This window comes from Alexandromys fortis, unplaced genomic scaffold, assembly GCF_014885135.2.
Source record: "Alexandromys fortis isolate MF-2015 unplaced genomic scaffold, M_Fortis_MF-2015_v1.1 scaffold_22, whole genome shotgun sequence".
Lineage (NCBI taxonomy): Eukaryota > Metazoa > Chordata > Mammalia > Rodentia > Cricetidae > Alexandromys > Alexandromys fortis.
In genome coordinates, this window is record NW_026067900.1 from 9,073,931 (window position 1) to 9,097,733 (window position 23,803).

The following is a 23,803-nucleotide window of genomic DNA, read 5'->3' on the forward strand; positions in this document are numbered from 1 at the left end:
CTTCTCTCTTTCCTTCTTTCTTTCTTTTTTTCTCTTTTTCATTTATTTATTGGTTTTTCAAGGTGGTCTATCTGTATAGCCCTGATCCCTCCATAGACCAAGCTGGCCTCTAACTCAGATCTGCCTACCTCTGCCTCCCAAGTGTTTGGATTAAAGTCACCTGGCTTTGCACTTTAATTTTAAAGACAGGATTCTTTATTGAACCCAGAGCTTGTGGATTCCGTGCTGGGATTACAGTTGTCAGAGCCGTACCTGAGTTTAAGTAGGTACTAGGGTTTCAGAACTTCACTGCCAAGCTACCCTCCCAACTTTTTTCTTTCTTTTTTTTTTTTTCCTTAAAGAGGCGGGGGTCCTCAAGGATCCCACGCTAGATAGCTGAGCATAAATTTGGGTTTCTTTTCTTTTTTTCTTTCTTTTTTTTTTTTTTTTTTTTTTTTTTTTAGTTTTTCGAGACAGGGTTTCTCTGTGGCTTTGTAACCTGTCCTGGAACTAGCTCTGTAGATCAGGCTGGTCTCGAACTCACAGAGATCCGCCTGTCTCTGCCTCCCATGTGCTGGGATTAAAGGCGTGCGCCACCATCTCAACGTCTTATTTTTTGCGACACGGTCTCCCTTTGTAGCCCTGGATGGCGAGAACTCGTTATGTAGACCGATCTGGCCTGGTACTCACAAGGATCACCTACGTCTGCCTACGCAGCGCAGGGATTAAAGGCGTGAGGTTTCCAGGAAGCTGAAGCCTACCGCCGCTGACGGGTCCTAAACCAGTCGGCCCCGCACCCCCAAACTCAGCGAGGCGGGCGCAACCCAGCGGGCGAGCACAGACACTCGGGGGCGGAGCCCGCCGAGCGCACGCGGAAACTAGGTCACAGAAGCAAAGGAGGTTTTTGTGCCGATCTTTACGACATTGTCGTATTCGCTGGGTCCCGGCCATAAAGCAGGCTCGAGTCGGCCAGGCAGAGGCCGCGGACCGAGCTGCCATGGCGGACATGGAGGATCTTTTCGGGAGCGAAGCGGAGAGCGAGGCGGAGCGCAAAGGTGCGGCGAGCGGGCGGGCGGACTCCGCGGATGGGTGCACGGGGCGCCGAGTTGCTTTCCGGCCGGAGGCGCTCCACCGGGCATCTGGTGCTCCCACGCTCTTGCCCAGCGCCCCCTGCATGCCCGGCGGTGCCAGCCTCTCCCTGGAGACGAGCGCGGAGTGGGGGGGGGAGCAGTCCAGGGACGGGTGGTCTGCGCCCCGCTGTGCACACCTGGCCGAAGGACTAAGTTGTTCACTGTTCATCGTGCCCGATAACGCCCTCCCGAGTGAGACAGTGAGATGATGGGGGGACTGCAGATGCTCATGAAGGGTCTGGGGGTGGGATGGGGACCAGGGTGGAGCTGTGCCGAAGGACTGCACGCTGGAGATGAAGTGCCCTTGGTGAGCCTGTTCAGAAAACTCCTTTCCTTGTCTGTGATGTAAGAATGGGGGCACTTTGGGGGTGTTGGAGAGACGTGACAGAAGATTTGGTGAAGAATGAATGGGTTGCATGGAGGTTTTCCTAGCACGGGGGCTAAGAATATTTGGATTTGAGATATGAGTAGAAGTAATTTGGAATGAGGAGAGATCGAGACCAACCTCAGAATTCTTGCAGCCTTCCAGGCCCAGATGAGCCTGCATCAATGTCTTTTTCCTCGCCCCTCCCCCCGGTTTTTGCCAACTCCAGTTTATTTGTAATGACTGCAATGAAGGGAAAGTACAGAGAACGGAATTCTGCTGTGAGAGCTCTGGGCAGGATCAGCCCCGAATACTTCTGCATAAACTCCCGTCCCACAACTTTTGCTAGTAGTTTTTCCTCTTTGTTTGTTTTTCTCTTTGAGGCACAGTTCTTGTTTTGTTTTTGTTTTTGTTTGTTTGTTTGTTTTTTTGTTTTCCGAGACAGGGTTTCTCTGTGGTTTTGGAGCCTGTCCTGGAACTAGCTCTTGTAGATCAGGCTGGTCTCGAACTCACAGAGATCCGACTGCCTCTGCCTCCCAAGTGCTGGGATTAAAGGCGTGCTCCACCACCGCCCGGTCTTGAGGCACAGTTCTATGTAACCCTACCTATGACTTCCATCAGGTTTTTCATTTCATTCATCCAATAAACAACGATCGCTATAATTTTCTGTTATTTTGCCAGGTGTTGGGAACATAATCATGAGGAGACAGGTTTCCCCCTCCCCAGCGTGGTTCTTTTTTGATGCACAGTTGACGAGAAGCATTGGTTAGTGAGATGTACCCTACCCTGTAGTGCTTTCCTATAGTAACACAAGACACAAGGCAGTCAGTGGTCTATCGAGATGATGGCAATTCTAAGCTGTTTTTCTGTCTTTTCTTCCTTTTGAAAACTTTTAAGGTCATTACAGTGTTCTTCCATCTTACCTAAGTTAGTGGACACTCTCAGGTTTACTTCTGGGTCTGGTGTGCTGTCCTTGACAATGGCTCTTGATCTTGAAGTTGGAATGGACATGACAGAGTAGTACTTGGTAGGCCTGCTTGTTTGTCTGCCTTGCCACCCTCACCCCCAGCCCGACTCCCGGCTGCCTCCTTCCCTTTCTTTTTTCCTCTTTCTTCACACGATCTGCTGTGTGCATTGCCTTTGTTGACTTTATATTCCCGAATCTCTTGCCTCAGTGGGTGCTGGTGTTACATATGTGTACCTCCACTCCCCGCTAGTTGTTATTTCATAGTTTTCATTTCTAGTGTAGGTTGACCTTGTGTCTCATTGCTATCCTGCAGCTAATACATTAGCTGTATTTTTGTGGCTTCTTTAGGGTTTTCTATGTCTGAAGCCATGCCATCATGATTAGAGACAGTGTACTGTTTGTTTCTCTTACCTGTGTAATTTACTTGCTCTGGTTAGCACTTTCTTTATAATATTGAATGGGAGTTGCAAAAGTAGATATTGTTCTTGACCTTAGAAGGAATGTATTTAGGTTTCTAGCATTACTTATGGTTTATAAACATTGATTCTATCAGGCCAATGATGACATCACCACTTCCATTCCTGACTTTAGTAATTTGAATCTTGTATTTTTTTCTTTGACAATCTGACTAAAGGCTTAATTTTGTTAATGTTTTTAAAGAATGAACTTTTAGCCAGGTGTGATGGTGTGTCCTTGTAATCCTAACACTCAAAAGGCAAGAGTATTGGCGGAATTTTAGGTCAGCCTGGTCTACATATGGGTTACAGGCCAACCAAGACTACAAGAACCCATATGATGGGAAAAATAAACAAAACCAAAACTTCTGGATTTATTGGTTTTCCATTGGTTTTCCATTCTTTTTCTTTGTTATTCTCTTGCTGATGCTATTTTGAGCTTTTCTCTTTTTTTGTTTTTTTTTTGAGACAGGGTTTTTCTGCATAGTCCTGACTGTCCTAGAACTCATTCTGTAGACCAAGCTGGCCTTGAACTAACAAAGATCTGCCTGCCTCTGTCTCCTGAGTGCTGGGATTAAAGGTGTGTGCCACCACTGCCCTAGGTTAGGCTTTATTTTCTTTTTCTCAGCTCTTAAGATATTGATACCTTAAAGGTAGGATATTGTTTGAGATGTTTCTTTTAATGTAGGTGGTTGTAGCTATACATTTTCTTTTGAGCAACACTGCTTTTCCTTTTTGTCCCCTAAGAAAATATTTTCACTTTCATTCATCTTAAAATAATTTCTAGTTTATCTGTGGTTCATTAAGCCCTTTAAATTAGTAAAACTTTTTGAAGCATAGTTGCAAGCTCTGAAAGTCTAGGTCAGGCTGAATCATGCTTAGGGGTCGTGTTCTTGTCTAGCACATGCCAGCCCTGTTGTCAGCACCGCAAAGTGAAAAAAGATGTGTGTTTGTTGGACAGTCTTTTTCTTTCCACAGTTGAATGCCTGTTTTTGCTCTGTAGTTTGTGATGAAAAATCCGTTGTGATCCTTACAGAGGTTCCCTTTTATCTTGCTGTTTTCACAATTCTCTGATAACTTGGTGATATGTTTATGTGTGGATCCCTTTAAGTTGTTCCAGTGTGGCACGATGTTCATTAAGCTTCTTGAATGTGTAGACTCATCAAATTCGGGTCATTGTTTCTTTAGCTATGATTTTCTTCTAGAAGGCCATAATGCACATGTGATGTACTTGATGGCCATGTACAGTTTTTTCCTATACTTATGCTTTTGCTTTTTTTTTTTTTTTTTTTTTTTTTTTTGGTTTTTCGAGACAGGGTTTCTCTGTGGCTTTGGAGCCTGTCCTGGCACTAGCTCGGTAGACCAGGCTGGTCTCGAACTCACAGAGATCCGCCTGCCTCTGCCTCCCGAGTGCTGGGATTAAAGGCGTGCGCCACCATCGCCCAGCTATACTTATGCTTTTAAGCTCTGTTTATTTTTCTTCTTTTCTCCCCCTGCTGTATTTCTGGCACAGGTTCCGAGTAATGGTACCTGTACCAGAAATACTGCTTTGTGTGGGTGAACGAAGCAGTGAAGGGTGGGCTGGGTAAGGTAAAACATGAAGAGGTCTACATTATTTATTTATTTACTTCAGCTTTTTCAAACAGGGTCTCATGCTGTAGCCTAGGTTAGCCTAGAACTTAACTATGTAGCTCAGGCTAGCCTCGAATTTGAGTTGATCCCTTTGCCTCAGCCTCCTGAGTTGATTATAGGTGTGGGCTGCTGTGCTTGACTACTGTGAGTTTGCTAAGTTTTCTTAACTGAACATTCTCCTGGTTCTTGAAACTTCTTTGCCTCTGGAACATTGAGAAAGTTTTGCCAGTTCCTGTTTGCCTTTTATCAAGTTGAGATGGACTTTTAGAGTTCTTTACTTTGCTGACATTACCTTGTGTTTGCACGATTCCCCCAGATTCTGATTCCGGGTCTGACTCAGACTCTGACCAGGAGAACGGTGCCTCTGGCAGTAATGCTTCCGGCAGCGAGAGCGACCAGGATGAGAGAGGTGAGTCAGGACAGCCCAGTAACAAGGAACTGTTTGGCGACGACAGTGAGGAGGAGGGAGCCTCCCATCACAGCGGCAGCGACAATCACTCTGAACGATCAGACAACAGGTCAGAGGCTTCCGAGCGATCTGACCATGAGGATAATGAGCCCTCTGACGGAGAGCAGCACAGTGGCTCCGAGGCCCACAACGATGAGGATGAGGAGGGTCACAGATCAGATGAGGGGAGCCACCACTCAGAAGCAGAAGGTTCAGAGAAAGCACAGTCGGACGATGAGAAGTGGGACAGGGAAGATAAGAGTGACCAGTCCGACGATGAAAAGATGCAGAACTCTGACGACGAGGAGCGGGAGCCAGGGTCTGATGACGACAAGCTGCAGAACTCCGACGATGACGAGGAGAAGATGCAGAACACAGATGATGAGGACCGGGCCCAGCTTTCTGACGATGACAGACAGCAGATGTCTGAGGACGAAAAGGGGAATTCTGATGACGAGCATCCTGCAGCTTCTGATAATGATGATGAGAAGCAGAATTCGGACGATGAGGACCGGCCACAGGTGTCCGATGAGGAGAAAATGCAAAACTCTGATGACGAAAGGCCACAGGTCTCAGATGAAGACCGGAGGCATTCAGATGACGAGGAGGAGCAGGACCAGAAGTCAGGTAAAGATTCATGGGAAGGTGCGACTCAGTAGAAACATCTGGGTGCAGCCTTGCTGTGTTCTTGTTTCTTTCTAAAGATTTTTTTTATCATACTTTATGCCGGTGGCTGTGTTCCATGCATGCATATCCGTGTACCACATGTGTGCAGTGCCCATGGAGGCCAGAAGGGGTGTTAGGTCCCCTGGACCTGAAGTTAGAGCAGGTTGTGAGCCACCACATTGTTGCTGGGAACTGAACCTGGGTCCTCTGGAGGAGCAGCTGGTGCTGTTGACCACTGCACTATCTCCCGATTTCCTTTATTCCCATCTTTATTATGCTGTTTTTCATTTTTTGTTTTCTCCGCTTCCATCCTTTTATTTTCACCTTTAAAACTCTCTCACACACACTCTTTCTGCGTTCTTCTAAATTTCCCTGTTTGTTTTCACTGTCTTCCCCTTCCATTCATACACTGACTAAGTAGAGGAAAATATTAAAGAGCGTAGTCTTAGAGAAGCTAAATGAACTACATTGGTTCCATTTTCCTGAGAATTAACAAGCACATTGGCAGATTTGCCTGCAGTAAATGGTGGCATCTGCGTCCCCTCCCACCCTCTATAATTGTCAGTTAGATTGCTCAGCTCAAATCAACACATTCTTCATATAGGATATGAAAATATTTTAGAGATTAAATTCTTTGTATTATAATAAGTCACCCCACTTAGGTTAAATCTTTCTGGAGTAGTATATGGATTGCTTCATTTCTGTAGGTGACTGGTCATGTTAAATTAGTTTGGTTCAGACTTGGGAAGCTTAGGTACAAAGGGAGAATTGTTCCTGTAATATCTTACGAGGCGCATTCAGAAACACATTTTGACTTTTTTTTTTAAACAAGAGGACAGGATATTTCCCAATATGGGTTTAAATCTGCATAAACTGTGCTTAGGGCTCCATAAGTATTTAGTAACTAGTTCAGAATAAGATTCTCTGTAAGGTTATCAGAATGTTGAAGCCTTATACAGTGCTGGCAAATTAATTCAAGAACGGGTAAGAGAATCTGCTAGCATTACAGGCAGTTACCACCACAACCAACTTTTTAATTTTTTTTTCTGTGATGGGCTGAACCCAGGCCCTTGGGCATGCTAGACACACACTTTGTGACTGACTGAGCCACACCTCCACCCTTTGGTTTGTGTGTAGTGTAACTAGTGTTGACATGTTTATAGATTTATGCAGCTACCACGGTCATGATACAGGACAACATGTTATGAGACACATTTTATAGCCACGTCCCTTGCCTGTACCTAACCTCATCACCAACTGATCTGTTCTGTCACCGTGCTTTTGTCTCCTTGTGCCTCGGCCTCATCAGTTCTAGGACTACAGGCACTGTCTCTGCCAGGCTAGGTTTTCTTCTTTGACTTAGCCTAATATATTATATATTGATACAAATTGTTACATGTATCATACTTTTCTATTTGTTGCTGAACTGGACTACTTTGCATGAAGTTGCAGTTTCTCTGTAAAGCTTGGATGTGATTATGCACACCTTCTAATTCTGCTCTTTTAGAATCTGCAAGAGGTAGTGATAGTGAAGATGAAGTTTTACGAATGAAGCGCAAGAATGCAATTCCGTCTGACTCGGAAGCGGATAGCGACACTGAGGTGCCCAAAGGTAGCCCTTCTATTTCTTTGGTACCCACGTGTAGTTCATGACTCTGTGCTTTTAAACCTTTGTAAACTCCTAAAACTTGACACTGCGTGACTCACAGAAAACTGTGTGAACCTGCTTCTTTGTTTATAGTTTGAGTGAATTTATCAAGGGGGGCTGAGCCTTTGTACTGTTTGGAAGTGACAGTGTGTTCTTCATTCGGAATAAGGAGAGTACTGGACTGACTGTCCTTACTGTTCTCAGACAGTTTAATATTAGATGAAGGCGTGAGCTTTGACTGGGTTACAAGTGTAAATGCAGGTTAAGGTTATTGCAAAGGTGGAGATGTGCATGTTCATCTCTGTTCTGTTTGCAAATGGCAGGTGGCCCCGCAGTGAAGATGTCAGTGTGAAAAAGTCAGAGCAGAGCTGTGGGGACATGCAGCTGTACTACGCTGCGTGGCAATAGGCATTGCTCCAAAGCTCCGAGAGGTTATCTTAAGGCAGACATTTTGAGAGTCACCTGTAGAGAAAAGGAAAGCTAGACAAGATAGCAAATCCTGAAGTTACTTAAATATCTGCTCAGGAGTGTGCTTTGGAAACAGATGACCTGCTGTGTTTGGCTGGTCAGATTTCTTACTAGATATAAAATAGGGTGATGAAGACAGAGGAGTTAGAATTGGTAGGTGGTGTCCATTGTTTCGTTTCGGTCACCAGTGTGATTTGAGGCTGTGCTATATACTGTGACTGTTGTAGGCACTGGGAGTATGGCCATGATTGAAAATCATCTCCTTTGTAGAACTTGCCACCTGGTGCCTAGGTTTGCAGACTGAGGAGACAAGTAAACCTCACATGTACAGTGGTTGGGTGGTGATATGCGCTAAGAAGGGAATACTGAGGGAGGGGAAGGCACAGACATGTTTCTGTTTTACTGTAGAATGAACTTCAGTACTCTGGTCACCTCCGCCTTGCTGTCCAGTGATTTTTTTTTTTTTTTTTTTTTTGTCCCTTGTCACATCTTTGTAACTCAGTCTCATAGTGTATTCTAGACTGTGTCTTTACCAGTTGTTCTAACTGTTGTAATTACAATTTTAAACAGACAGCTGGCTCTCCAACCACTCTTCTGGTTTTCTCTTTGCTTGCTGCTTTGATATGCACCTCAGTGATGTTCTGCCTATGAGGGTGGGGCTGGCTAGACAGACATCTAACTCTGACATAGAATGTGTTAGCCCAAATTTGAAGATTTAGCCTGGAAGAAACAACTGGCTTCTAAACAATAAGAGAAAATAAAAGGATACAGAGATGGACGAGGAACTGCCTATGCTTGTACCTGTCTCTGCACACACGTGCCACAGTGCCTGGCTCTCTGCACACACACCCGACAGTGCCTGTCTCTCCACATACACGCTACAGACCTAGGTTTCTGCCATTTCATGATGCTGACCCAGACCAAGTGTTAACACTCTGCATCTTTCTTTCTGCGCTGAAGACAATGGTGGAACCACGGATCTGTTTGGAGGTGCTGACGACATATCTTCAGGGAGCGATGGAGAAGATAAACCCCCTACTCCGGGACAGCCTGTGGTAAGCCGGGGTACTGGCGTGAGTTGACCCATACTCAAGTCAGACAGAGTCTCAGCTGAAGGCTCTCTCTCTTTCTCCAAGAAGTTTCTAACCAAGTCGTCTTATGTGGATGACTTTCTGTGGGAACCTTGGTTCCAGGGAGGCGTAGGTGTGACTGCGGCTGCTGTGAGACGGTGCTGGGCCTCACAGGCCAAGAGCATGGGGACCTGGCGTTTAAGAACCTTTCACTTTCTTGTTTTCCTCACTCACGCAAAGTGTGCTGTCTTAGTAATTCTTCCTCCATTCCTTTCCTTTTTGTTGGAAACAGGGCCTTGCTAGGTAGCCGCGGCTGGTCTCGGACTCACTATGGGGTGCTAATCTTCTCCGATGCCATTAGCGTGGCTGCATAAGTGCTGACTGAGTGAACACTCTGTCCATGAAGGTCTGGCAGATCCTAGGTCACAGTGCTCTGTAGCGACACAGCCAGCCGTGTCTTGCCTTTCCTGAGATGTTTTGCAGATAGAAGAACAGTGCTGACGACCGAGGGTGCATTAGTCCTAAGATACTATCTTACTATGGTTCTTGCTGGGCATGGCAGCTCATACTTGTAATCCCAGTACTTGGAAGGCTGAGGATTTCTCTGAGTTTGAGGCCAGTGTGGGCTATATAGTGAGTTCTAGGCCAGCCTGGGTGACAAAGTGAGATCCTGTCTCAAACAAAATGAGAACAAAGGGAAAAGCAAACAGTGTTTCTTGCTCCCTTGAGTTATAAAATGTGGAGTTGATCTTGGGCCGATGCCCACTCCCCACAGCTCTTACCTTCTGCCTTCTTGCACTAGGATGAAAACGGCTTGCCTCAGGATCAGCAGGAGGAGGAGCCAATACCTGAGACAAGAATAGAAGTAGAAATCCCCAAAGTAAACACTGACTTAGGAAACGACTTATATTTTGTTAAACTGCCCAACTTCCTCAGTGTAGAGCCCAGGTAAGGAAATCAAGACGTCTTCTGAGTGTTGGCTAGAAATATGTGGGTATTAACCTGGTGGTGGTGACACACACCTTTAATCCCAGCACTTGGGAGGCAGAGGCAGGCAGATCTCTGTGAATTAAAGGCCAGCCTGATCCACAGAGAGAGTTCCAGGACAGCCAGGGCTGTTACATGAAGTACTGGGATCAAAGGTGTACACCATCACCGACTGGCTGCAATCTGATGCTCTCTTATGAATGAGGAGACACCTGGTCTCCAAGACACTTGGTACCTACTGCAGCCCACCAACACTGCAGTGAGAAGCAGACCTGCTGGCACATTAGGACAACAGCTATTCAGCTATTGGTGAAACTGTGCTGGTGGGGATTCCTAAGTTAACGCTCAAAGTCTTGGGTGATTTTCACGCTTCACCCCAAGGAAAAGGATGTGGCCAGCTACAGTGTATGTGCTCTTTTCTTTGCAAGACTCCTAGAATATGAAAAATTGATTTTTTTTTTCTTTAGACATTGTCTCACTATGTAGCCCTGGCTGGACTGGAACTCACAGATCTGCCTGCCTCTGCCTCTGCCTCCTAAGTACTGGCATTAAAAGTGCCACCACATTGCTATCTGGAATGTTTAACCTCGTTTATAATATATTTCAAGAAATATATAATAGCATAAAAATGTTTGATTTTAGCATATTTTTAATGTTTTTAAGTTGAGCTTCAAACTGAGCATTGTGGTTTTTAAAGTTATGAATTTTGATATAATGGGTTGTGATAACCATAACTACACCATGGCAGTGCTCTTTATGAAATAGGATTAATAGTTTATTTTAAAAACCCCTTGTAGGCCTTTTGATCCTCAGTATTATGAAGATGAATTTGAAGATGAAGAGATGCTGGATGAAGAAGGGAGAACCAGGTTGAAACTGAAGGTACCGTGCAGTCTTTGCTTCCCTCCTATAGCGTGAATCTGGGGACACCAACCTAAGTCTTGAGCTCTGAAGATGGTTTTTGTGTCCCTTGTTCTATCAGCCAGGTTAACCATCTGTCTTCTCAGAATTCTTCTGATGCTAGGGATTGAACCCTGGGCCTCTGCATACTCTTCATGGAGCTGCATCTTTGGTCCCTGACATGCTGCCTGGGGGCTAAACCTAGGCCCTTGCAGGTTAGGCTTTTTTGAAAATTGAGGGCAGAGTCTCACTATGTAGCCAAGTTGTCCTTAAACTCGTGGTCTTCCCACCTCCACCTCCGGAATGCTGGGTCACAGACATGAGCCACCATGCCTGACTCGGGGTTGAGCTGCTGCATTTCCAGTTGTCCCATCTTCACCACATGCAGCAGCTTCCTGAGTGTCTGTGTGACATTGCTGAAATGGACCCTGTCTAGGCACAGGTGTCAGAGCTGTCAGTGACCACTGTAGAAATGCAGACCAAGTAAGAAAGGTGAAAATGCCAATAATTTGCTCAGGACCATTCACCTGGTAGGTTTAGCCTGATAGATGGTTTGGACTTTCCACTGTCTTGGCACTGCAGGCTCATGTATCAGCATTATTTGCTTGGTATGCATGTGTACCAATTCAGAGTTAGCAGTATTAGTTTCTCATGGCCATTTTAGTGCCTCTGACTTCTTTTTGCTCCTTCTCATTATTTTCATCATTTATATAAATTAATGTGGTAGTTCTTTATTCCTTAATCATTTTAGCAGTTTCCTGTTTTCTGTCATGGTGCAGCAGTGAGTATCAGTGTGCCCACTGTATGTTCCAGTGTGCACCTCATAGTTTAGACATCAGTATTTTGCTCTAAATCCTCAAGTGCTTCAGAGTACAAAATGGCAGTGTTTATTAGGTAGCTCTCCTTCAGACGCTTGGGATGTGATGGAAAGTGACCCTAGATTTGTTTCTTGGGTGATGATGGTTGAGACAAGGTGAACAGGCTTAGAGTCAGTTGGTGGCTGAGTCAGGAACCAGCTATGTGCTCTGTGAGGTTCTGTGTCTTTAGAAGTACTTCCATGTGCTTCCTTCCTGTAGAATGAGATTTCATAGTGTGTCCTCAAAGACATCTTTCAAATGTCTCAGTTGCTAATTCCTATGCTGGTTTGAATGAGAACGGCCCCCATAGGCTCATACAGTTAAATAGTTGGCCCTCAGCTGGTGGAACTGTTTGGGAAGGATTGGGAGGTGTGGTCTTGGAGGAGGTGTGTCACTGGGAGTGGATGAGATGTGAGCTCTCAGCTACTGCACCAGAGCATTACTGTCTACCTGCCGCCATGCTCCCTGCATGATGGGCATAGCTCTAACTCTGAGTCTGTGAGCCCCAAATTAAATCATTTTTTCTTCTTATAATTTGTCTTGGTCATGGTGCTTTTATCTCAACAATATAGAAGTAACTAAGACAATACCTGTATACATGTTCATATATTTATATGTAGCTAACTGCTTTAGTTGGGGTTTCTGTTGCTGTGATAAGCACCGTGACCAAAAGCAAGTTTGGGAGGAAAGGGTTTATTTTATCTCACACTTTCATATCATAGTCCATTGTTGAAGGAAGTTGGTGCAGGAACCAGGAGGTAGGAACCGAAGCAGAATCCACTGTAGAATGCCCTTACAGGCTCTCTCCTTGTGGCTTGTTCAGCGTGCTTTCTTAGACAGCTCAGAATCACCTGCCCCAGGGATAGCACTGCCAGCATGAGCTGGGCCTCCCATATCAATCATTAATCAAGGTAGTACCACAGACTTTACTACAGGCTGATCTGATAGAGACATTTTCTCAATTCTTCCCAAATTTATCTCTAAGTTAAGTTGACAAAAATCAACTGGTACACTAACCTATTGTACACAAGAGAGAAAACAGGAATAGAAATAGATTGTCTTACTTTAATTTCTTAAATTTTTAAAAATTACATATATTTATATGGTGTGTGTGGTGTGAGCACTCATGTGTCCATGTCGCACATGAACTTGGGATGTTTCCTTCTCCTTGTTTCCATCTTCTTCACTCCAACCCTGCCTCTTTAGACGGGGCCTTGCCTTGTAGCCCAGGCAGGACTGAGATCCATAGTCCTCCTTCTGCAGTGCTCCTTCCATAGCGCCCCACATGCTGGGAGCACAGACAGGCACCACAACCCGTGGGTCATTCTGCATGAGTGTATTTTCCACTTTACTGCTATTTTAGTATGTTTCCGGGATGTAGCATGATAAATGCATGTATTTAATGTGCTGTGTTCTCCTGGAAGGACCATCAAGTTTTTTTTGCTTTTTTGTTTATTTTATTTTATTTTTTTATTTTTTGAGACAGGGTTTCTCCGTAGCTTTTTGGTTCCTGTCCCGGAACTAGCTCTTGTAGACCAGGCTGGCCTCGAACTCACAGAGATCTGCCTGCCTCCGCCTCCCAAGTGCTCGGATTAAAGGCATGCGCCACCTCCGCCTGGCAACCATCAAGTTTTTAATATCTGCAGCTGTGACTTATTTTCTAAATCTGTCTGGCATTTTTCCATCCTGTAGGTGACAAGTCCCCATATGTGTGTGGGGAGAGGTATTACTGGTTCCTAGGTCCGTGATGCTACTTCCTCTACATATGTGTCTACCTCCAAAGTTCTCTTTGGAGTTCAAGCTTTGTCTCCTGTACCTCAGAGCTTCTCAGTTTTAAATGCTCTGGCTGTGAGCTACCGTTGTTATACTAGCAGCTCAGAAATTCACTTAAACACTTACATTTTTCCTGCTTTTAATTTATTACAAGAGGATTTCACTGTTGCCTGTTTTTCTGTCATGTACCTACCGTGCTCATTCTGTGACTGCCTGTCTCTCAAGGGAGTACCACTAGTACCGTTTCCTAAGGCTCTGTATTGTGAAACAGGTAGAAAATACAATAAGATGGAGGGTGCGCCGAGACGATGACGGGAATGAAATTAAAGAAAGCAACGCTCGGATCGTCAAGTGGTCAGATGGAAGGTGAGAGCTCGTGCCGGCTCTGGGCACGCAGACCAGGGGAGAGGAGAGAACTGTGGACTCCCGACCTTACTAGGGCCAGCTCTTGTTAGAGATCTCCACTAGTTACTCCTTGTGGTTGCATAGGAAACCTGAGAGAAATGATAGTTGGAGGTGTTCGGGTTGGTGGGAGACAATAAACTAATGTGAGTTAGGAATCTTAGCCCCCTTGGCCCCATTGCATACTACTCACATGTGAGGAAAAGTTCCTTCCCTGGGAACGGGTAGAGACGGGGCCTGAACCACAACAGGTGTGACTTCAGGGAAGTCATTTCCATCACAGTGTCTCTCCTCCTGCATTTTGAATAAAGAGGGAAAAGTGGTTGGATCACACTTTCAGGGAAGTAAAGCTGTAGAGCGAAAGCCTTTAGATTTTAACATGCCAAGTGTTTTTTCTCTTCAGCATGTCCCTGCATTTAGGGAATGAAGTGTTTGATGTGTACAAAGCCCCACTGCAGGGAGACCACAACCATCTGTTCATAAGACAAGGGACTGGGCTGCAGGGGCAGGCTGTCTTTAAAACGAAGCTCACCTTCAGGTACGTGCTCTTAAGAACATTGCTTGGTTTTGGTACTTGGTCCCTGTGGTGGACTCCGCAGCACAGTCCAGGGCTGGTTCTTGCTTCTGGAGGCTGAGACTTAAAGGACAGAGAACGTGCTTTCTCGGGAGCCAGGTCCTTCAACCAGGTTTACATGGCTGTAATGTAAAAGAGAATGTCGGTGTGTGAGTTCTAGTGACTACTATCCTCCAGGAGAGCTAACGTGCTTGTGTCTGTGCTGGTCAAATGGACCCTCTGTTTTCAATAAAACTGACTCGGAGACATCGGGTAATTAGGGCTTGTGTATGCTAATGTCGAGGAAAGGCATGGAGTTGGGGGTGTGAATACTGGGGCTGTCCCGTTGCCTAGTGCTGTTGTGTCCAGATCTTTGTGGGAATGTGTCCCCGGCAAACCAGAGCACCCTGGGCACTGGTGAGGGTGCTGTGCTTCTTTCTTGAGGATAAGCAGACCCCTTGTCCTGAACGACAGTCTGGAGGGGGCACCAACTCAGAATTGTTAAACTAGGCTTCAGGATTGGGCCTGCATCTATTTCTACTTGTGTGACTTTGGACAGCTTTCATTTTGTGAGATTATCTCATGGGGTAGATGGGGAAGGTCAAGATGCAGGGGGACAAAGCACAGTATCTGTCAGCCCTGCTTAGCCTCGGCTGGCCATGCTATACAAGTTTCTTCACCCCAGTTTCTCTTTTCCTCTTTTCTTGTCTCCCTGAGCTAGATAAAGTCCATGGCCCTCCAAGTAGAATATTCGATTTTATGGTCTTGTCTACTTCTTTGAACAGAAAGTGGCTGCTGGCTTTATGTTTTTATGATGTGGGTACGACTGGCTTACAAATATATTGATTAACAGTGGGGAATTCCTGTTCATTTCCCACAGGCCTCACTCTACAGACAGTGCGACACACAGGAAGATGACTCTGTCACTTGCAGATAGATGTTCAAAGACACAGAAGATTAGAATCTTACCGATGGCTGGTCGTGACCCTGAGTGCCAGCGCACAGAGATGATTAAGGTATGTGGGGTAAATCTATTCATCCGGGAATAGATTTGTGTATTAAGAACAGACTGTAGGGACTGGAGAGATCGCTCAGAAGTTAAGAGCAGAGGACCCGGGTTCAATTCCTAGCACCCACATGGCGGCTCACAATCCTGCAACTCCAGTTCCAGGGGACCCAACACCCTCACCCAGACATATATGTAGGCACATTTTTTTTTTTAATTAAAAGAAAAAAGAATAGATTGTAGCCAAGTGGTGGTGTATGCCTTTAATCCCAGCACTTGGGAGACAGAGGCAGGTGGGTCTTTGTGAGTTTGAGTCCAGCTTGAGCGAGTTCTAGGATAGCCAGGACTATATAGAGAAACCCTGTTTCAAAAAGCAAGCAAGCAAGCAAGCAAGCAAGCAAGCAAATGAAAAGAACATATTGCCCAAACCGTGTGTTTATCTGTTCATTATGTCTTATTGGACTTCCCTTCCCTCTTCCGGTGGCGTGGGCCATGTTAATTTACTAAGCATATACTAAACAAAGATGTGCAGGGGTAGTGATAAACATATGCAAGCTCTTGGGTTCTTCCCCGACAGGGCTTGACAGTGACCACCTGAGTTTTCATATATCAAACACCACTACATCATCTACACTAGTTGATCCTGTCGGAGCTCAGTGGGCACACTAAGGAGGAGGCGCAGCAGTCCGAGTGAAGACGACCTAAAGTGGAGTCTCACAGAGTTGTCTGAGTTTTGTTTTGTGATGCTGAGGATTGAACCTAAAGCCTGTGGTTCATAGATTGTGAGTTCTGAGTCAGCCTGGTGTATGCTAAGATCTTGTCAATCAAAAAAGCAAGGCAAGAAGTTTATTCCACTTAAGCCTAACAACCCAGGTCTAATCCCCAGCACCCACACTGTGAGAGGATAAGACCAGCTCCCATAAGCTAGCCTCTGACCTACCTCCCCCCCAAGCAAAATAAATAAAATTATTTAAAAAAAAAATGTTTCGAGGCTAGAAGGTCCAAGAGTAAGGCAACAGTGGCTGTTGAAGGACGTCTTGCTGCATTCAGGCATGGTGGAAATCCTGGTGATGCAGAGGGAGCAAACTCGCTTCTGTAACAGCCAGTGCTGGGACAGCCCATCATTCCTTTAAGTTATCAGTTAACCCATGGATTAACTAGCTAGCTAGGGACTAAGTTTCCAACACATGAAATTGGCGTCACTTTCAAACCACAGCAACTGGTGTATTTGCTTTCTCACAGAAAGAAGAAGAACGCCTGAGGGCCTCCATCAGGAGGGAGTCGCAGCAGCGCCGCATGAGAGAGAAGCAGCACCAGCGGGGCCTGAGCGCCAGCTACCTGGAGCCTGACCGATATGACGAGGAGGAGGAAGGCGAGGAGTCCATCAGCCTGGCAGCCATTAAAAACCGATACAAAGGGGGCATTCGAGGTGAGTGTGGGGTAGAGTCATGTCCCCTTGTGTGTCTTGTGTGTCACCTTGTACACGAGTCAGTGTCTTAAAGATACTGAGCATTTCCTGCCAAGTTTGAGGCTGTCCTGGCAGGGTAGGACCCTCGTGGCTCTCTTCCAGGTATTTTATTTTTGGAGGCTTTCCTTGGACAGGTCCCTCTTCCCTGTCTCCTGGGCGTTGGGTTTATAGTCGTGTACACCACATCAGGCCCCTTGCAAACTTACCCCTTGTCCTTCTGATTTCCACTTTGAAAGGTTGACGGTTTTTGTTTTCATTTTGAGAAAAGCTCTCATCCCAGTGTAGGGATAAGTCCCACCCCTTAGGGCTTTAGGGGCTCGCCTTGGGCTAATGTTTGCCTATAAATTTGGTGAGCTGCTCCCAGACGCTGCTTCTGCTTTCCTGGTCTCCGCAGGAACGGTGGTTCTGTAAGTCTATTTCCCCATTAAAGCTGTCTGCATTCGTTACAATCTGCATTCGTTTACGCCGTTACAGTCCAGGTTGTCCTCAAACTTTCAGCAGTCTCCTGCCTCAGCTTCTTTAGTGCTGGTATTCTAGGCATAAGGCACTTTACTCAGCTAAGTTGCCAGTTATCAAGAACATGTTACTGAGACACGTGGTGCTTTCTTTGCCTTCCTGCCTACCTTTCTCTAAGCCGTGTTAGGCAGCTCCCTCCTCTCAGTGGTTTTAGTTTGCATTTACAGCACATACTGAATCCCAGACAAACATGTTCTCTTTGATCTCTGCAGTGTTCTGATGTCTTTGCTCACTGATGAAACTAATGGCTCAGAGCTGTCTGAACTCTAGTCCCAGAATCTATGCCTTCTTTTGGCCTCTGCAGGCACTAGGCACACACATGGTGCACAGACAGACGTGTAGACAAAACACCCACACAGTAAATAAAATCAGTAATATATTTAAAAAAAAAAGAAAGAAAAGCAGACTCAGAAGCAGCCAGGATGACTGGAATCCCCCTGCCTCAGCTTCCCGAATGTGACATTACAGGCTGTGTTACCACGTCCACCTAGTTTTTTCCACTTTTTAAGGGTGGTATTTGACAGGCCCCACAGCCTCTTTGAATTTTCCCTGTGTCATGTGAAATAAACACTCTGCTGATGGTACCTAGAACCTGAGCTGAGGACTGAACAAGGAGTGTCTTGGTGCTCATGCCAGTACAGAGTGAATGAATGTGCCTAAAGCCACTTTGCCCACCTCATCAGCTCTGAGCACGTAACCTCTCAGTTCTGAATATCATTTGCCGTGTCTGTAAATTGAGAAATGAGGTCTGTAGATGCTTTGGGTTGTGTGTGGCACTGGGTAAAAAGTCAGGGCTTAATGCCTGTTAGGGAACTACTGTACCCCTGGACTTCACTCCAGCCCTTCCTAGTTCACTCTGACAGAGCTGTGTAACCAGATGTCAGTCATACATACCATAGTATAAGGATGCAGATGACCTTGCATCCTATCCTGGCTGTGCTCGGCTGAGTGATACGTTCTATAAACACATAAATTCTCTTTATCTGACTTTTCTTGCAGGACTTCATGTGATCAGCTGAATGCTATAGAGCCTACCTATTTTGAGAACTCAGTACAGCAGCCTTCTTCATTTTGCCAATGCGAATTCATCACAAAAAAATCTTAATTGTAACATTTTTAATGTGGAATATTAGAGATGCATTCAAGGCCCCATGCATGTGCATACATGTGCACCCTTGTGCACACACATGTATCACATACACTCAAGAAAATGGAACCATAGAAATTATTTTGTTCCTCAGTGGAAAAGTACAGAGAGAAGAGAATGGACGGTATTTATTGGAAGGCAAATTCAGCAATGAATAGATTACTGTTGATGAAAATGATTCCATCTGATTCCTTCATTTTCAGAGGAACGCGCTAGAATCTACTCCTCGGACAGTGATGAGGGCTCGGAAGAAGACAAGGCTCAAAGACTGCTCAAAGCAAAGAAACTCAACAGTGATGAGGTAAGCCACATGTACTGAATTCTAGGGTTCCCTTGTTCTCGGGGCTCGCTCCTGGCATGACAAGGAGCTCTGAGACACACACAAATGAGTTCTCCATGAAGGTCCTAGTCCACAAGGTGCATGGGGTGAGGCCCATATTTGGGTACTCACTCCTTTCACGAGGCTCTGCCTTTGTCCTGCTTGCTATTGTGTGACAAAGATTTTCCCTGAGGAAACACACGAGTCTACTTACCTCAGATAGGGAACTCATAGCAGACCAAAATAGAGATACCACCAAAGTCCAGTTTGGAAAACCAGTAAGTTCTTTGGGGGTTACTTACAGGAATATGGGGGAGGGGTTACTTACATTATCAGAAATTACTCAGAGGTAGCGCCATCACTAAAACCCACCCCAGCATGGGTGACAGCTCACAAAAGCTAGGAAGTGGGAGCCAGGAGCTCAGCCTTCAGGCAGCTCCACAGCTGGGAGAGTTGCATGTAGTTAAAGCAGGCCTTGAACTCATTGTGTAATGTGGCTGACTTGAACTCCTGGTCCTCCTGCCGGTGCTGAGATTACAGGCATGTACAACCAGGCCTGGCTGATTTGTATGTATTTCTGGAAGGTACCCTGAGCATCTGCTGCCTAGGACCTCCTGAAGCTGCATTCTCTGATTGAATGAAATCTTGCTGACTTGGCTGTGAAGCCTGACAGCTAGGTTTGCTGTGTGAAACCCGCATTGTAGAAGGAGAGAGCTACCAGACCAGATTGTCCTCTGACCTCTGCACACATGCTGTGGTACATATGTACACCTTACACACACACTCAACACAAATAAATACTTTTTGTAAGTTTGTAGACTCCTGGCTCAGAGAAACAGTGCTAGGCTTATATCCTGGTCCATTTTTACACTAAAGGCTTTTGACCCTTGTCTTCTGTTCTGCCCATCTTGCAAGGCATAAAAGCCAGTGTTCATGGTCATAGTTCAGTGTCTATGTGGAGGAGCCTGCTCTAGTGCCCTGCTTTTCCTTCCAGCTTTTGCTTAGTTTTGGCCTCCGATGATGCTTTTGTTTTATTTTTACCCATCATCACTCGCTGTTTTCAGTGAGAGGCTGTTCTCGTTACTGGTCTGCCATATTGCAGGAAATGGATATCTTCCTGTTTTGCTTTCAAGCTATTTTAATTATTTTGGCTGTAACGAACTCTTCTCATGTGAAACAAAATTATGTCCTCAGGTTAATGTTGATTACCACATTTACTATTTCATGATGTTTTGGGAGTAGCTTGCTATACACAGAATTTGTGAGCATTATCCTGCAACATATTTGTTGTGAATTAAATGAAATAGCATCTTAATGGTGCGTTTACAGTGTGATGAGCAGTTGGCAAATGGGGGCTCATCCAAGCAGATGCTTAATCCTTGGCAAGCAGAACCGTGAAAATCGAGAGGTGCCATGGAACTATTTATTCCTAGTAAGAGATGCTTGTCAGATCTCCTGCAGCCGGCTGGGCTGGGCAAGTGCAAGCCTTCCGGCTCTCTTACAGAAGCTCCTTTTCTGGTTGGTCCCCCCAGCACTCTCTGAGTCGCTTTGTGCCCTCCCTGCCTTGCCCGACAGCCAGTGGTTCCCCTCTGCCTCCAGCTTTGCTATGCCTCTTCCTATCGCTGCAGCTCAGGTCGTGCCAGTGGGTGACAAGGACTGAGAGGAGCCTCCTGCTCCACTTTGTACAACCACCTCTCCATACCCCCAAATTCCAAGAACCTGGCTGTGCATCTAAGATGTGGGGGAGCTTTTGGATGTCAGGATACCCATATGAGGAGCCCATGCTATGCCAGAACCGGCTTTGAGGGTAAGGGCAAGTCTAGATTACCCAGACATGGTGGTTCATACCCATAGCCCCAAGATTTGGGAGGCTGAAGTAGGAGGCTACATAGTGAGTTCCAGGCCAGCTGTGCTATGGAGTGAGACCCTGTCTCAAAAAACAAATGGAAAAGAAAAGATGATCATCAGCTGCATCGTTGATTTGGTTGCTGCCCATACTTGCCAGTTCCCATTGCATGCCTTGGGGCAAGTCGGCTCACTTCTCTTGTTCTTCTGTTGAGGCTTATGCTTCTGCCTGGGAAAGTTACTGTATGTAGTAAATACAGATAGGAGTGTGGGAACAAAGTGACATCTAGCTCAGCAGGAAATGCTGCCTTTCCTTTCCCAGCCCAAATGGAGAGCAATGCAAAGGAGAGTACCTTATCCAGCTACTTCATTTTACAGCCTGTAAAACACTTCCTTTTCTTCCTTCAAAGACAGTGAGACAAGGTGTGTGTGTGTGTGTGTGTGTGTGTGTGTGGTGGGGCACTCTCTGTCAGCTCTCTGTCCCCAGGCTAAGAAAGGGAAACACTGGGTTCAAGGATTGACATGGAAGGCAAAGGCTCATGTGAGAAGTCAAACCTCTTTCTCACAACAGGCTGCTTGCTGAGAAGGGTTAGTACAAGGGCCTGGTCTTCTCTCCCCTCTTCTGCGGCTCCTTTCTGGAAACCACAGCAGCCCTGCCTATGTCATCACCTGTGAGCTGTCCATGTGTGTAGGAACCTGTGTTCATGACTACATTATCCAGCATCAGTTCAGTCTTAATGTTCTGTTGCTTCACGGATTTTTGGCACAGGGATGTATACTTCAGCTTGTTTCTAAAATAGTTCTGCACGTCTAGTTTCTTGAAACAAGGTCATCCTGAAGGCTCCATTGTAGATGGAGGGGGTGGTTCCTGTGCTGTGCTTGCTTGCAGCTTCTGGGGAGTCAGTCTTGGCAGGCTTTCCACCAGTGTTTGCCCTGAACTGGACCTGGCGCTGTTTGTATATAGACTTCCTTGGGAGAGCCTGACCTCGGGCTGTTGCTAGACCTTGTCCAAGAGGTTTTAGAAAAATGTTATACATGTTGAGAAGTAACACGGCAGTTCTTTGAACCACTCAAATCTAGTCTCTAACAATAAGGAATTTAGAGCTAGCACCGAACACTGCTTATGTGCTGGTATGTAATGTGTTTGCAAGATTCTGCAGTGGAGCAAAGTCAGTGCTGCCTTTGCTGACGGGGCCAGAGAGGATTTCAGTTTGCTCTTGGCTGGGGAGTGGGGAAGGAGGTCACATCCTGGGGACAAGATCCTTCCGGCAATTGGGTCACTTTACTGCCACCAGCTAGGATGTATACAGAGGAGGACTTTCATGTCCTTTATGGGTTCATAAGTTTCTCGAGCCCTCTGGTGGCACTCCCAGTCTGTAAGAATACATTTGGGATAAAAAGACAAGAAACAAGTGTTGGCTGTCATTTTGTTATCAGAGGCCCAGCCAAGGAGATCACAAAAAACGTGGGAATGCCAGGTTGCATTTTGCATCTCGAAACATTCTTTGGCCTTGTATGACTAGCTTTCAAGCCGTTTGTCTGTCCACTACACTTGATTTTGTGGTGCTAGTAACTGGGCCAGGGTCTCTCTCATCCTAAGCAAGCAGCCTGCCTCTGGGCTGTGTAATCCAGCGTCATCAATTCTTTATCTCTGGTGAGGAGTTGGTTTGTGGGAATTCTGAAGGGTCAGTCAACAGCAGAGTTTATTGAAGGAGTGCTGGCTTAAATGTGAGGCTGAACTCTTTCTGTCCAAGTTATTTCTTGGAAAGCTTCCCGAGTTCTGTTCCTAGTAGAGGGCTGTGCAGGATGATTTCAGTTGTGCTAATAGATTCTGTGCTTGTATATAGTTCTCTGATGTCTTTAAATACTTCTCAGAAACCTTTACGATGTGGGTTTTTAATATATCCAAGCAAATTATTTTTGAAAAATTGACACTGCAATAATGAATTCTACATAGGGAAAATAAGTTGAGTGCTGAGAAAGGAGAGATACTGTTGATGAAATACTTGATCATGGGGAAATGCTCCCGTAGGACAAGTGAATCTTCATTCTTTCGTGATTAGATTAAGACGCCGTGTGTCTGTGTGTGTGTGTGTGTGTGTGTGTGTGTGCAGTGCCTGCTGAGTCATCTTACTGGCCAAGGTGAACTGTCTTTGAGTCCTAACCTTTTCTAGGGTGGACCTCATTGCCCATCTCCCTGTACAAGACAATCTGCTGGGCTTGAATTCTGCAAAGCTGTCTTATTGTTTGTTTAAGAGAATCCCATTTGTAGACCTGACTGGGGTGGAACTCACTATGTAGAACAAGCTTGTCTGCACCTCACAGAGATCTGCCTGCCTCTGCTTCCCAAGTGCTGGAATCAAGTGTGCACCACCATGCCCTGCTTGGTTTTTTCGTTTTTGGTAAAAATTTGGCCGGGGGCCATGTTTTTCTTCCTGTATCATTCCAATTTTTAGTACATGTGCTGCCAAAGCGAGCACCTGCAAGATTTTTTATAAGTTACTTTAGTGGATAATCATTCACTCAGATAAACTGCCATAGGAATGTTCTCTTTTGACTTTGAGGCTATAAACTGTTTTATTTGTTTAGGAAGGTGAATCTTCTGGAAAGAGGAAAGCAGAAGATGATGATAAAGCAAATAAAAAGCATAAGAAGTATGTGATCAGTGATGAAGAGGAGGAGGAGGATGACTGAATCAACTGTGAATGCATTTTATATATTTATTGTACAGCTTGTCTATAAATACTATGTAAACATGAGTTATTTTGATGGTGATCAATTGATTTGTGTTTGTGAAAATTTAATTTTAATAAAACACTTTAAAAAAACAAGTCCGTATGCTTAAGAAATCTGCTTTTCTGTTGAGGTGGGAGCCAGCTGATTTTGCAAGCATTTCCCAGGGCCCAGGCTGGGCGACTCTCTGCTGCTGTTTGCCCCCATCCTCTCATCCCACGCAAAGAAGCCTCCTGGCCTGGCGAGGGCAAGACAGAGCAAGGCCTTCTCCTTCACACAGAGTTCAGAGAGAACAGGAAAAGCCCTCAGAAGTTAGTCCTCTAGGTCTGCCCTCACAGAGGATCACAAAGTTGGTTGGCTGTAAACAGTAAAACCTGGACTGGAGAGATGGCTCAGTGGCTAATAGCACTGGGGGCTCCCCTAGGGGGTGGGGCTTGATTCCCAGCACCCACATGGCAGCTGACAGCCAC

At 45.6% G+C, this 23,803-nt stretch overlaps 1 protein-coding gene across 3 annotated transcripts; it reads left to right on the forward strand.

The window, feature by feature from the left end:
- The first annotated feature begins 874 nt into the window (after window positions 1–874).
- On the forward strand, window positions 875–23,431 carry Leo1 (LEO1 homolog, Paf1/RNA polymerase II complex component). 3 transcript variants are annotated; one of them, XM_050127065.1, is made up of 12 exons: window positions 875–1,034; window positions 4,844–5,602; window positions 7,149–7,253; window positions 8,718–8,812; window positions 9,630–9,775; window positions 10,612–10,696; window positions 13,616–13,710; window positions 14,150–14,284; window positions 15,180–15,315; window positions 16,548–16,734; window positions 18,640–18,737; window positions 23,190–23,431. In XM_050127065.1, exons 1-12 carry the CDS (start codon window positions 977–979, stop codon window positions 23,292–23,294), a joined length of 2,004 nt encoding a protein of 667 aa, XP_049983022.1. In that variant the 5' UTR covers window positions 875–976; the 3' UTR covers window positions 23,295–23,431. The 3 variants fall into 3 exon arrangements, with proteins under 3 accessions (XP_049983022.1, XP_049983031.1, XP_049983012.1); XM_050127074.1 differs by having other exon boundaries at window positions 23,194–23,262; XM_050127055.1 differs by lacking the exon at window positions 23,190–23,431 and adding an exon at window positions 20,384–23,180.
- Window positions 23,432–23,803: the final 372 nt, after the last annotated feature.